This window comes from Plutella xylostella, chromosome 17 (genome assembly GCF_932276165.1).
Source record: "Plutella xylostella chromosome 17, ilPluXylo3.1, whole genome shotgun sequence".
NCBI classification, from domain to species: Eukaryota; Metazoa; Arthropoda; class Insecta; order Lepidoptera; family Plutellidae; genus Plutella; species Plutella xylostella.
The window spans coordinates 480,817-495,769 of NC_063997.1; the positions used below are offsets into that span (position 1 = coordinate 480,817).

Consider the following 14,953-nt stretch of genomic DNA (forward strand, 5'->3'; position numbering starts at 1 on the left):
ACAGTGACCCACTCACAGTACTTTAAACAAGTGACACGATTTCTTAAGTTACTAATGAAGTGGGCCGCCACAGAATGGCGCTCCTCACAAAAGGCTGTCCACGGCGGGGCTCGCCTATTGTCGCTACAACTCCCATTATCACGAACAACATTATAAATTTACACAATGAAAAAACTTCACTCTTCCTTAATCCACTTCCAACTTCCATCCAGCAAATTAAACTTTGACAAGTCTCACCTTCTTCGAAAACAACAAAGTTAGGAATTGCTAAATGAGTTATTTGTCGAAATTAAAAGAGTGTTTTGCAAATCGTTGTAGATTCATTGTGCCAGCGCGACTGGCTCAAGGCCCAGACTGGTGAGTCTAGCTGTAGGTCTAGACTTCTGTTAGAGCATGTGTTTAGTCTAGGCCTGAATGTAGAGTTTCTTCTTCTTCTTAGCACTAGCCGATGGGAGTTTCAGACTTCAGGAGCTTTTAGACAACAATCAATGATTCATTGTATATTTATGCTTTTGTCTGTTATGGTTCGAGGTTTGTGAAAGCATCCATAAACTCAATAGGAACTTTATCTGTATCTTTGGTTTCAGTTATAAACTTTTGGATAGTTGATATAGAGTTACATTTTCCTTTAGAGGAATATTAGATGAGCCAAATATTCGGAAAACCCGTAATGAATTCCGCGAAGCTTAGCATTTTAGAAGCCTGCCACAGTGATTGATTAGTATAACTACAATAGGTATATAAATTTATAAAATTCAAAGGATCTTGATCGCGATATACCTCAGGTTTTAACGTTATTTCATCAAATTTTAAAATATTGAATAGTTATCTGAATAGAAATTTAGAGTAGGTGCCATATAGACTTGATATTGGTGAATTATGTAGTTGAATAATTTAATATAACTTTGGAGACACATAGATGCCCGAATAATCGATATATCACTAAAGAGGAATGCTGTTCTTGCTTACCAAAATACGAAGTTTCGGAGCGCTACGCTGCAAAACGCTGTGAGTGAGCGCGATGCAAAACTGTTGTCACGTCATAATTGCACCCCGTGCTACCCCTTCTGAATGTTCTCCGAAACTGCGTATTTCGTAAAACAAGCCTAGCCCCCCAACTACATGTCCGTATTCTACCCCAGAGTTCGAGCTGCCCCCTGGCGAGTCGGCGGAGGCGCGCGCGGCGGTGGGCGGCGCCATGTCGTGCCAGGAACTGCTGGCGCTGTCGGGCGCGCTGTCGGCCGCGCTGCCCACCGGCCAGGTGGCTCTCGACACCTTCTTCGAAGAACTGACCAAGGGGATCAGTAAGCGGGCGGGGGAGGAGAAGACGGATTCTAAGGTATGTTGACTGGTATGACTGAGGTTTGTTGTGTTTGCAGTCTATCTGAAAGATGGCATCCGCAACGAAGTGATCCGACCGAGAACTAAAGTCATCGACATAGCTCACCGAGTTAGTAAGCTTAAGTGGCAGTGGGCTGGTCACTGTAATAGTTTTTGGGTATTTTGGTATAGCACGCCTATGTGCTATGATAAGATTTAAGAGCCCATTGATGATGATCGCTGGTTACTGCTTGGTTTAATTATATGACTGCATATTTAAATGACACTATAAATAACTTACTTAGATTAAAATAACATAATTTTACTTTTAACTAAGTACATAGCTTACATTACAAGAAGGACCAAATGTATAATGGAACGTGATTGCTTTTAATGATTTGATTGGTAACATCTGTTCCTCACTAATGCTCGCAAAAAATATGAACGAAAAATACGTTCCCGCCAGTATAGCTTAGAAGAGATGATAGATTTAGCCTGGACGGGATACAGCAAAAACGAACATGGAAAAAATGCAAAACCATTTGGCTCCGAATCTGTGCTGTCACTCCTTGTCTGTGTGAATTTTAACGATAGTTTGCTAACGAGAATTGATGAGCAGCACAATGTTGTATGATTTTTACTATCTTTCTAAAAGTTTTTTGAAACTGAATGATGTAAAGGATACCATCCTACACCGAAAAATTTTGCCGAAAGTTCCGGGATGGATTTCAAATCACCATCTCGTCATTGTTTTAAGTACATAAATTATTATGATAATACAAACGCTCACTATTTAGGTTACATTAGGTTAGGTAAGTGGGTATAGTCCAAATGTAATTCCATAGCACACGAGTTACTATTCTATGTGTCAGTAAAATTCAGCACGCATCTATTTTGCGAGACTCTTTAGTTCTATGAGTTCAGGAATCAATGACCCTCTACATTTCATTACACTTTCCACCCAGATCGTAGAGATGGAGGACTACTCCTGCTGCGCAGAGCTCCTGGCGGCCGAGATCGTGGCGCGGGAGAACCGGCGCGGGCGCCTCCACCGCGCCGCCGCGTGCGTGTGGCGCCACGTCGCCGCGCTGCTGAGCAAGCAGAGGAAGTTCGTGAAAGTGATGGTGGACCACAAGTACTTTCAGCAAGGTTTGTGGCCTTATGATCTGCTGCTGCAATAAAGTTTAGATTGAAAATATGTGAAATTCCATGTCTTTCGTACTCCCTAAGTGCATGCAAAAAGTCAGTCTGTCTACTAATTTTATCACCACGGCAAACTTAACCATACCGAGCTTTAAATAATATTTTTCATAGATGAGGACTATTCACATTCAGCTATCTACACATAGCACATTTTCATTACCTCAAAACATCAAATTAATCAAATTGGAATACCTAAGTAAGTAATTTTAGAATACAGGAATCATCACATTATATTTCTGCAGCCTTTCCACATTATGCTCACCCAACCCTCCAATTCCAGGCATACTGCTGGCCATCCTCATCAACACTCTATCCATGGGCATCGAGTACCACAACCAGCCGGAAGAACTCACAGTCATTGTGGAGATCAGCAACGTTGTCTTCTCCGCCATCTTTGCCGTAGAGATGCTGCTCAAAGTCATCGCTGAAGGACCCTTCAAGTACATCGCCAATGGGTTCAATGTCTTTGATGGAATCATCGTTATTTTGAGGTAATATTTTTGTTGGTCGTAATTATGTGCTGTGCGTGAGTGGGATTAATAACATAAACAACCAGTTTTGCGTAGATATTCCTGGTAATCTAATTTGTAAACCTAACACTCGTAAATCAAGCCGCGAGATTCGACCCAGCACATAGATTTGTTTCTGTTATTCCCCCCACTGATGATTGGCTTTTCAAAGATGGTAATCATAAAGTGCTTACATAATTATGTAAATTAATCCAATTATTCTGTTTACTACATAACAGTGCCTTTGAGTTAACCCAAAGCTACGGAACTGAAAACGGGAATGAGCAGGCGGGCAACTCCGGACTCTCAGTGTTGCGCACATTTCGACTCCTGCGCATACTGAAGCTAGTCCGCTTCATGCCTAACTTGCGCCGCCAGCTGTTCGTCATGCTGCGGACCATGGACAATGTTGCCGTCTTCTTCTCTCTGCTCGTTCTCTTTATCTTCATCTTCAGGTAAATATACTTGTCCCTTACACGCACTGTCAAGTGTGCCGTTACCATGACTCATTGAATTGAAATTATTTTGTTAGAGTGGTCCTCATTTATACGATCTAAGTCTTAGGTTCTAAGATGTGTTATTGGTTAAATAAATAATAAAAATATAAATTAAATTGCATGAATATAAAAAGGATATTATAAACATGAAATTAATTGATTACTTCTAAAATCTTCCTGACTATCACTAAAACTGTTGCTTATAAATCGTAACTTCCTTCAATGATAACTGTTTCCAATCAATATTTCTTTCACGACTTACTTTGTGTACATGTTCTTCTTACCTCTGAACCGGAAATAAATACTCGACAGAATATTATTATAAAATTTACATTTAAGAAATTAATTTGCAGGAAACTTAATTTATCTTCAACTTGACATACTGTGCTGAAAAGATTTAAGTCTTTTAAGTACATACCTAATTTCTGTCTTTAAACGATTAAAATCTCTAACTTTAGTATTTCCTATACAACACGGTAGATATCATACCTGTCCCCGTGGTTTTCTTACTGGAATCTTCATTTTTCCGTAGCCACTGAAGATAATTCTGCCACTTGATAACCTCTGACTATGTGAATGTCTTCTAACTGTCACCCGCATCCCTCCCCGTACCCGCACCACGTGAGTCCCAGTTCACTTCCCGCCACACCTGGTGCCCTGGTACCTCACACTGCCACTCTCCACACTATTCACCACTTTTCTCTTCTCTATTTATTCATTATCTATCTATTCTTTGTGTGTGTGTCTCTCATGCTTTTGTGCTTCGCGTCCACTCCAGTCTCTTTTCTGCACCTCATTTTACGTCTATTCACATTTAGCTATATGTCTATGTAATATCCATTCACTCTCTTGTATATATGTATATGTTTCTTCTGTCTAAGTTAAGTTGTTGAGGAGTGCAGTAACGGTGTTGTCTAATGGTATTGCGTGGTAACGTTCAGCATCCTCGGTATGAACCTCTTCGGGTGCAAATTCTGCGAGAAAGATGAGGATGGCGACCAAGAGTGCGACAGAAAAAACTTTGATACGCTCTTGTGGGCATTTGTCACGGTGTTTCAGGTATTCAACTATTTTCAATTAAAATACCTAACAGACAATCCAAAACAGACTGAACTTGTAACATTTACCTAACGCTTCATCGGATGGCCGGATCTAACAAGCACAGGCCGCGCCGCAGTAACAGACATGCCTCGAGGCAGCTTGTACTAACTCGGGGTACACATCGACTGTCAGAGATTCACTCTCATACAATACAGAACATACTCCCAGTAGGGCGACCGCTGCGCGCCGCACCGCCCGGCCGGATGGCCTCCCTCGTAGAGTAACGTTCTAGTTCCATTCGTAACAGTTACCTCATCTAGATGTCACGATCACTGTGCCGTGTGACCATCCAGTCGTCGACAGCACCTAGTGAGAGCTTGTTGAGTAGCGGGTTGTTAGCTAGCGGCCCGCGGGCCGGCAGGGCCTCACCCCACGGCTGCACTCAGACCGATACAGTAACTCTATCACCCTGCATGCCGCTTCTAATATACTAATCTATTTAACCACTTGAAGTGAAACCTGTGGACTCTCTCGATTCCTTTTCCCGAAGATATCTTTTTCAATTAACTTTAATCTAAATTGACCCGCGCCGCGCGGTCGCAGTCCGCTCGTTTCACGCTCATTCCCGGCATATTTCTTTTAACTTTGATAGCTTTATCTAATTCTCTCTTGAATATTCAATTGTTCCCCCTTTTCTCACTTACTTCCAATTTTCTATTGCTTAACTCTTTATGCTCACCAACTTTTCTTTTCCTTTTCTCGTGCATAATCTCAGGAGATACGATTGATGCATTTGTCATGGATGAAACTCATGGAAATGATATTTTGTCGGTCGATACGAGTATGATGAATGACACATTTCCCTTATCTTATTGCATTTATTTTGTTAGTCTCTTTCTTATTTTCTTATTGACTTTGTTTCTTCTGGCATTTAATTCTATTTACTTATCTATTTTATAAGAATAAAGTTTATCAACATCAAATTAAATTCGCATTTAATACAACGGAGAGTTAAACCATTAAATTAATTTAGATTATTAACATGAAACACTGTCATTAGCGCTCCGTCGGCGATAACACTGCCTGCAATAACAGCTTGAGTGTATGTGCGCTCGTGCCGGCCTGTGATTGGCCGAGCCGGCTGCGCGCGCGCAGTGTTGTGGTCGGTGGCGCACGCGGCGAGGCGCATAGCGTTTATGTTTTTCTTTCATTTCTCCATCGGCGCACGCAGTATTCTGGGCATGTATCTATTCGGGGGTAAGTTTTGCAAGTTCGTGGACGACAACGGCAACGAGCGAGATTGCACGTGTCCCGAGATCATCTCGCACCACCCCAAGTGCGAGTGCGACAGGAAACACTTTAATAACATCCTGTGGGCGACCGTCACCGTGTTCCAGGTGAGCCTCACTCCCTCCCGTGTTAGCCCCTAGTCGGTACTTGCGACCCCCTGTTGTATACTAGCTGGGTAAAGGTGGCGCATTTCTCGAATCACGTACGACATCACTGATCGAGAAATTCGCTTTGTCTATAGTTGACCTAGAAGTAAATAAGCTAAGGAGCGCTCCCGTATTTAGTGCATGCTTTTAGAAACATTAGTATATAGTGGACATGTGTATTGTAGTGCTTGTGTTTGTGTAGTCTAAATGGCCGTCTGTGTACCCTGTCATTACCGTTTATATTTGCGAACCGAACTAACACGTCCAACACAAACAACACGCTCGCTAACAGATATTTTGTTATAATACCTTACATTGATGTACACCTAACTCTTAACCGAAGCTAACACAATTTAACAGACACATAAGGCACTACTCTTTACACTAATACTGGCACACCTGCTTATTTTAATTTATTAACACTTGAAGATTTCAACATACTTATTCGATGTGGTAGTACGCTTCACTAATATTTCAGTTTACTTCAAACCTATCGTGAATTATTGCAGGTGTTAACTCAGGAAGATTGGAATGTTGTGTTGTTTAATGGTATGGAAAAGACGAGTCACTGGGCTGCCCTTTACTTTGTGGCTCTCATGACTTTTGGAAACTATGTCCTTTTCAATTTGCTAGTAGCCATTCTCGTCGAAGGATTTAGCTCAGAGGTGAGTTTCGATTTATGGAGAAAATTTATCAAGTTTGTTCCCCCATTCCGACCGATAAACTTTAATAACACTCCCGTGTGTTTGTAGAGAAACGAGAGAAGAGAACGCGAGCAAAGGGAATTGGCTAAATCTAAATTGTCGAGTGAAATATTTTCTGATAACAACGACATGAATTACGATGACTCATCGAGCTCTTCCAACGATAGCTTCTCGCAGGTAAACTAAATTATTTCCAGAAATCTACGGAAATCTTCTCTGTTTCTTTCAACTGTTTACTTACATGTTACTAACATTTTATATTTTCCTTTCCATGCTACTTATGTAAAGTTTAAAGTTCATCGCACATATAAGGCGCTCGCAAGGTCGCATTCTACTGGTTGACAGAAGAAAAAGAGGCGATGTACGCTTATATGTGCTGAGACTCTTAGTTTCAATCTCGTATTAACCTATATAAGAGCCTAAATTAATCACGTTCACTCCTACATAGAATGAAATAAAGAACTACTGGCGCTCAGCCGATGACGTGCGTAGAACTAAAGACCACGTGAACGGGAACAAGGAGAAACTGATGCGGTCCCGCAAGAGGACGAGGACTTCCATCCACCACCCCACCCTCTGCAAGGATTGCGCGCAGTCCAACAAATGCAACATACAGAAGGTAAGATTGTTGCATTCTCAAAGTTAATATATCAGCTGTAGGTTCCTATCTTTACTTCATCATTAGATCCTGGGATCCCTAATCAGGGATATAGGGCTCGAAGACTAGATTTCCACTGTCACAGTCTTTCACTTATAGGTACTAATTTATCTTCAATCCCAGGGAGGTCTTATTTACTATAACGAACATAATATTATGTAACTATACACAGGAATCAAAAATGCTTGCGGGTAGCGCTGGTGTGTCAGAGTCCACTGTGGTTCCAATGATCACCACCACAGCCGCCACTCCACAAGACTCCCCATCTACCACACTGGAGCCTGGGGCTTCGTTCAGAGACTTCAACATATCTTTGAACCTGGAAAGATCATCCATGCTATCCAGTCTGGACTCCATCGACAGGACTTCGGTAAATGTGCTAAGAGTATTAACTTACCAGATTATTTTGGTTCATAATCTTTGACACCAATGAAACCTTCAATTACTCATATAAACGTATATTTTCAGTGTGCCAGCATACCAGGGCTGCTGAAACCACCAAACAGTTACACTCTGACTCTGCACTCAGCGGCTTCGCAGCTACGCTCGGAGAAGGCTCGTCTGCCGCCGATGTCGCTAGCCCCGCCCCCGCTATCTCTGGCCCCACCCCCTTCACGGTCCTCCACTCCTGGTACTCCGACCGTGCCCAGGTCGTCGCCGTCACCCATCATGCCGGAGAAGAACCTTCAAGTTACTACGGCTAAGGACGATAACTGCTTGAATGTTAGCGATAAATCCAGTTTGCTCAGCTCTCAGAAGTAAGTAATGTTCTAAAATTATAAACCCTCAAACAGCCCTCTTAAAACTATATCCATCTCGCTCAATCAATCAGCCTACAAACCCTAAAACTTCACATATTCCTCAGGAGTGTGAGCGTGTCAGCAGCGACGGTGAACGCCGACGAGCGGTGCCGCGTGCAGCGCGGGTACAGCTGGCGCCTGTCCCGGCCCAGCCTCCGGAGGAAACCCAAGCACAGGACCGGCTCCGACTCTGACGCCATCATCCTCAACAATGGGAGGGACCATGCTTCCTGTAATGGTGAGTGGAATTGCACCAAATGTCTTACTTTGCTTGTGTCTTTTGTAGATAATTATCGTCATTACCATTTGTCATTACACATAACTCTGCCGTCCCTTCCTCATTCTTCTTCTGACTAAGATAGGGCTATAAAATTTTATGCTAACTCTGCTCTGAACTTCTACCTCAACCGTCATAGCCATGGAACTGTGACCACAAATCCCATCCCCACAGGGTCATCTCTCTTCAAGAACGAGCTGCTCCTGTCCTCTTCCATCGTGATAAAGAACGACACGACGTCGGAGCTGGGGGGCCGGACCCGCGCGCTGCCAGCGCCGCGTGTGCTGGCCGCCCCCGCGCGCCGCGTGTCCGCACACGCCGCGCCGCTGCTGCCTGATGTAAGTCTAACAGATGAAATATTTCAATTTTATTATGTGCCTAATAAGTGCTGAGCATATCTGTAATTGGTACATGTTACAGAAAAGTACCCATATAACCTATTTTGTAAGTTTACAATAACATGTACTGTTGATGTGGCGTATAAAAAAGAGATTCTCTTAGAATCCTGCGGCATTTTATCCCCTAGAAGAAAGATAATCTTACATCCTTAAACTATGCCATACTTGAGGTAAACTTATTTGTAGGTTTCATGGAAGGCTCCTGAAGCTGGGTTCTCGTCGGATTCGACGGTGATGCTGGACCGCGCGCGCCCCGCGCCCCGCACTCCGCCGCACCGGCTGTCCCTGACTAATGACTACCTCACTGGTGAGTAATTATATCAACGGATGCATGTTCTTCTTCAAGTGCCTTTCCACTAGCGGAGATAGTCTTCTCTGTTATTTTTCAAGCGTATTAGCTGGTCACTGGATGCATCTACTATCAACATTCAAAACCATCCTCATCAGACTATATACATATAATGTTTGTAACATTTATTGAAAAGAACCCAGAACCCCTTTGATGACAAAGATAGTAATAACTAACTAGGAAGACAATATTTCCATGACTTTGATCTTATTTATTATTGAACGTCCTAGAGCTACATCATCCAGGTAGAATATCTTTCAATTATTTGATGTAACCTCCATAGTGACGACGACAGAGGTGAAGTCAAGTAACCTGTCGCCGTCGGTGTCGCCGCCGCCCCCGCGCTCGCCGCCCCCCGCACGCCCCAACAACCAGCCACTGCCACTCATCAAGCAGATTAATGAAGAGGTACTTAAAATATACATAGGTACATAAATATTATGCTCACCACTCACGACTAATCCTCGAAGTAACTACTATTTACCGATGCTGATTTATTTAGAGACGAACGGTTAAAGGAGAGCAACAAATATTGTTAACTTTGTTAGTAACACACAAGAAGAAGATAGATAGCAAACTATTTTTTTGTATACCAAAAAGAATATAAACTTAACAAGGTACACCTTAATTTAGGGCACAAAAAGGTGTTTTTCAGCAGACAACCTTTGGATGGATGGACCATAGAAGTAAATAAACGATGGGATGGACTATGGATTGGGTAAATGAACATGTGCAGTAATATTTATTTTGTTTCAGGTGGTCATCAGCAATAATGTGACAATAATATCTCCGGTGGAAGAGCCAAAAAGGTTTCGAGTGAAAGATCTCTTCAGATTCATGGAACCGACGGGATGTCTGAAGGAGAAAGAAGATTTCTCTCTCTACATATTTTCACCGAAAAACAAGTAATATTCATAACACTTTTCAGTTTTATCTTTAGCTGAATGAGTCTGTAGTTTAAGCCATCGCTTTACAGCCATCATAAACGTTATGAAACCTATATTTTTACTCCTTTGACTTTCAAATGTTATTTCTAAAGTTTCTTTCCCGATTTCAGGATAAGACGATTTTGTACATGGATGGTGACAAGGAGTTGGTTTGATAACATCATTCTGCTCTTCATAGCGCTCAATTGTATAACTTTAGCGATGGAAAGACCGAATATCCCTCCTGATTCCAAAGAGAGATATTTTTTATCGACCGCCAATTACGTTTTTACTGGAGTTTTCGCTGTTGAAATGTTCATCAAAGTAAGTTTTTACGATAAAACTGCAGTTAATCTAAGTGCCCCATTACTTCTTAGTAATTCAGTAGTAGTAAATAAGTTTTCTATTGAACCTTTACTCAGTATCTACGTATATAGTCCTGAGTTTAAATTTAGAGGAGAGTGTTGTGCATTGTAATGAAGAAATGTGTAACTTTTAAATTTGCTTAGGTGGTAGCATCTGGAATGTTCTACGGGCACGAAGCGTACTTCACCTCGGGGTGGAACATCATGGACGGTTCTCTCGTCATCATCTCCATCATTGACCTGCTTATGTCTTTGTTGTCTGAGTCCAGTCCAAGGATATTTGGGATATTGAGGGTGAGTTAGATTTCAGAACTTTAGACCGCGACTGTTAAATCAATGAGATTTTACTATGGATATTTATGTAAACTTTTGGTTTTTAACATTGAGGTTACAAACAGATTTCACAGAGAAAAACTACCTAGAATAGGTTCATATTAAGATTTAAAATATTCTACGCCATTACAATCACATGTTCTTCCTTAGGTTTTCCGGTTACTAAGGTCTTTGAGGCCGCTGCGAGTGATCAACCGGGCGCCGGGACTGAAGCTAGTGGTCCAAACCTTGCTGTCTTCTTTGAGGCCCATCGGAAATATCGTCCTCATCTGTTGCACCTTCTTCATTATTTTCGGTATATTGGGTGTGCAAGTAAGTATTATTTTGCACTAACATTAATGATTCATGTACCCGTAAATCTGCAATAGTTAAAACTTCCTGTTTATTTCAGTTGTTCAAAGGTGCATTTTTCTACTGTGAAGGAGCTAACATAAAGCACGTGAAGAACAAAACGGACTGTCTAGCTATAGAAGGGAATGCTTGGGTCAACAGGAAGTATAACTTTGATGACTTGGGCAAGGCTCTGATGTCCCTTTTCGTGCTTAGCTCAAGGGATGGATGGGTCAACATCATGTACACTGGACTCGACGCTGTTGGTGTAGATCAACAGGTAGGTAGAAATACTTCAACTTAGGAAGAAAATGGTAATATGAAAAGTCATATAAAGCTAACATTTACAACCGATGAGTGGTAGTTAGTTTCATACTATTTGTTACAACCTGTCAAAATCGTATGAAATTAATTACCAGTCATCGGAAGATAGAGTTATTGAAACTGGCAGTAAATGCTTTGGAAATACTAAAAACCATCTAAATCACAAGATTCACAATAAAAGCATTCGATACAATTAAATTAGCAGACGTTAAGCAGGAAGAAGATGCTAAATAACTTTCCCTTCCAGCCAATAGTGAACTACTCGGAATGGCGGCTGCTCTACTTCATAGCGTTCATCCTTCTGGTGGGGTTCTTCGTGCTGAACATGTTTGTGGGCGTGGTGGTGGAGAACTTCCACCGCTGCCGCGAGGAGCAGGAGAAGGAGGAGCGGGTGCGGAGGGCCGCCAAGAGACAGCTGCAGATGGAGAAGAAGAGACGAAGTGAGTACAAACAGCAAGTAGATTTAAATCTTAAGATAGTAGTCGAAATAAGAATGGTGCTAATGAGACACTTGCAATGCATCCAAAATTATGATCATCATTGGGTGTCCATTACAAACATGGTTGTGAAAGGTTTAGATAGACATGTTAGCCCTATCGCTAACTCTACAGGGTGCGCTGGACACTGGTATACAAGGTACAGTTGATATGTCACTTGACGAGACCTCGTCGGACAAGACTCGTTCATCCTTCATCCAAAAAATACATAAGTACCAAAAAACAAGTATAATAGTAAGGGTAACGATTTGTTTCAGAAATGCACGAAAGGCCATACTACGCTGACTACAACCAAACCCGGTTGTTCATTCACAACGTTGTAACATCCAAGTACTTTGACCTGGCCATAGCCGGGGTCATCGGCCTCAACGTGGTCACCATGGCTATAGAGTACTACAGGATGCCTCCCGCACTGCAGTACGCTTTGAAGATTTTCAACTATTTCTTCACAGCCGTCTTTATACTTGAGGCCATAATGAAACTGGTTGCGCTGGGATTCAAAATATATCTCAAAGATAAGTGGAACCAACTTGATGTAATCATAGTGAAGCTATCCATAGTTGGGATAGTGTTAGAGGAATTGGAAACTAATATTATACCGATTAATCCGACAATAATGAGGGTAATGAGAGTTTTACGAATAGCCAGGGTATTAAAGTTACTGAAGATGGCTAAAGGCATTCGAGCCCTGCTGGACACTGTGATGCAAGCGCTGCCTCAAGTTGGAAACCTGGGACTGCTATTCTTCCTGCTGTTCTTCATTTTTGCCGCTTTGGGAGTTGAGTTATTCGGGAGATTGGAATGCTCAGACGAGATTCCCTGTCAAGGTAAGTTTTAAATGTCCATAACCAATTTTCTTACAAAACATTTACATAACACGTACAGTACAGAACCTCATGACACGACACATACCAATAGCCACATTGTTTCGCACTGCTAGGTCTGGGCGAGCACGCGCACTTCGCCAACTTCGGCATGGCGTTCCTGACGCTGTTCCGCGTGGCGACGGGCGACAACTGGAACGGCATCATGAAGGACACGCTGCGCGAGGACTGCGACAGCGCCGTGGACTGCGTGCGCAACTGCTGCGTCTCCACCGTCATCGCGCCCATCTTCTTCGTCGTGTTCGTCCTCATGGCCCAGTTCGTGCTCGTCAACGTCGTCGTGGCAGTAAGTACTCTCCCGTGCAAACCACTTATACCATCCCCCCCCCTTTCAACCCTGCTTGCATGACACTGTGTATACGTGTACTCCCAAAACTCTGTTAGTTCCTATTACCTCTTTCCCGTCTTTCTATTTCTTGCATTCTTACAACTCTCTCTTCACCGTGTCTCAAACCAGGTTCTCCTGAACCCAGGTCCTGATGAAGCACCTAGAGGAATCGCACAAGCAAATGGAAGACGAGAACGACATGGATGTGGAGCTGGAGCGAGAACTGGAGCGGGAAGCCGACGACGAAGAGGATCGAGCTTTATGTCGGGCTCTGGAAGGATTTACATCACCTCAGCTGCCCTTGAACAAGGTACCGTCACTACCTGCTAACTTCACGTACAGCGAGCCGCGAGTGAGTGCGCCGTCGCCCGCGCGGCTGGCGTCGCGCCGCCGCACGCTGCACTCCGCGCACGCGCTGCTGCCCGCCGCCGCCTCGCCGCCCGCCTCGCCCCCCTCGCCCCCCTCGCCCCCCTCCGCCGCGCTGTACGAGGAGGACGCGCGGTTCATCGACGCGGACGAGGCGGAGGAGCTGGAGCCGGGCAGCCCGCCGGCGCCGCGGCCCAACCGCCGCACGCGCAGCGACGCGCCGCGCCGCCCCGCCGAGTGCGCGCGCCTGCTGGCCGTGCCGCGCCCGCGCCCGCGCCCCGCGCCGCCCGACGCCGCCCCGCTCAGCGAGCGCGACGAGATCCGCATCGTGATCGCCGAGCGGCGGCGCGTGGACGCGGCGCGCCCCGCCGACCCCGCGCCCGCCACCCCCGCGCCTGCGGGCTCCTAGTGCCGGCGCGGCCGCCCACCCCTACATACCGAGGTCTACATCTAGACCCCGCGTCTCACCCCTACCTTTCCCCTCTAGTCCTCTCCAGTGTGCAGGAAACTGTTAAAGTTTGAACTCGGTTGCGGAACAGTGCAGTGCGGAACTTGTCTGGAACGTGTTAAAGTTTGAGTGCGGTGTGAGCTCGAGCTTGTCAGTGATGTGTTAAGTGCGAGAATGATTTCCTACTTTGTCTCCCTAACCTTCAACCACTAGTATTGTTTTCCAAAAAAAGGCGGCCGATTCAAATTATTAAAGAGACTATAATAAATGTAAGACTAAGATGTAAAAACTTACTTAGATAGGTATAGAATTAGTCAATTTGTTCTGGTGGGATGTTTTTCTACGAACGTTATTTTATTATTATCTAAGTAATTTTCGGTGCTTATATTGTTAAAGTATCGTTCGTTATTATATCCATACTATTAAAGTATTATTTATCTCTTCTAAGAGCCACACAAGTACTTATGTAAGTAATGTAGAATAAACTTTTCTTCATAGGTTCATTTTGTACTAACTGTGTAACTAATTTTAAAGTAATTTAATTGTTTGTAGTTATGTACGTATTGAAACAAGTGACATCAGTGACAAAGTCCAACGACAAATAAGCCTAGAGTCTGTTAGCCTGTATTATGTGTTAGACCTTAAAATCTGAACATAGTTCATAATGGTACTTCGAAAGATATTTACTTCTAGTCAACGATTTTAATATGTGTATAAGTAAAGCCAAGCATAGCCGAAAACGGTGATTGATGTATTTTTTTATTTTTCGCACAGTAGGTAATAGTGCCCTCTGTTTGAGACGACAGAGACAAAATATAAATAGGTCAATGACCGTTTTTCGCTGCGCTTGACGACCGACCTTTAGCAGACCATGTTACATTACATGTTTCATTGTCGCGCGCACAGCTGACGCGAGAGGTCACTGAACCGTTGTTAATAATGTCGTCACCGAATTTGTTG

General features: G+C 43.5%; 1 protein-coding gene across 1 annotated transcript in view; it reads left to right on the top strand.

Moving 5' to 3' along the window:
* Positions 1-14,727, top strand: part of LOC105398528 (voltage-dependent T-type calcium channel subunit alpha-1G) — a 123,457-nt gene extending 108,730 nt beyond the window's left edge. The window contains exons 14-37 of the mRNA XM_048626954.1: positions 1,143-1,339; positions 2,286-2,469; positions 2,804-3,014; positions 3,272-3,487; positions 4,471-4,588; positions 5,833-5,967; positions 6,516-6,671; positions 6,759-6,887; positions 7,159-7,329; positions 7,541-7,738; positions 7,837-8,126; positions 8,234-8,406; positions 8,620-8,783; positions 9,030-9,150; positions 9,476-9,600; positions 9,949-10,097; positions 10,250-10,442; positions 10,628-10,777; positions 10,967-11,128; positions 11,208-11,426; positions 11,718-11,910; positions 12,225-12,794; positions 12,908-13,137; positions 13,325-14,727. Of these exons, the coding sequence (XP_048482911.1) occupies positions 1,143-1,339; positions 2,286-2,469; positions 2,804-3,014; positions 3,272-3,487; positions 4,471-4,588; positions 5,833-5,967; positions 6,516-6,671; positions 6,759-6,887; positions 7,159-7,329; positions 7,541-7,738; positions 7,837-8,126; positions 8,234-8,406; positions 8,620-8,783; positions 9,030-9,150; positions 9,476-9,600; positions 9,949-10,097; positions 10,250-10,442; positions 10,628-10,777; positions 10,967-11,128; positions 11,208-11,426; positions 11,718-11,910; positions 12,225-12,794; positions 12,908-13,137; positions 13,325-13,954 (5,084 nt within the window). The 3' untranslated portion in view covers positions 13,955-14,727. The remainder of the gene's footprint in view (positions 1-1,142; positions 1,340-2,285; positions 2,470-2,803; positions 3,015-3,271; positions 3,488-4,470; positions 4,589-5,832; positions 5,968-6,515; positions 6,672-6,758; positions 6,888-7,158; positions 7,330-7,540; positions 7,739-7,836; positions 8,127-8,233; positions 8,407-8,619; positions 8,784-9,029; positions 9,151-9,475; positions 9,601-9,948; positions 10,098-10,249; positions 10,443-10,627; positions 10,778-10,966; positions 11,129-11,207; positions 11,427-11,717; positions 11,911-12,224; positions 12,795-12,907; positions 13,138-13,324) is intronic.
* The last annotated feature ends 226 nt before the right edge of the window (positions 14,728-14,953 follow it).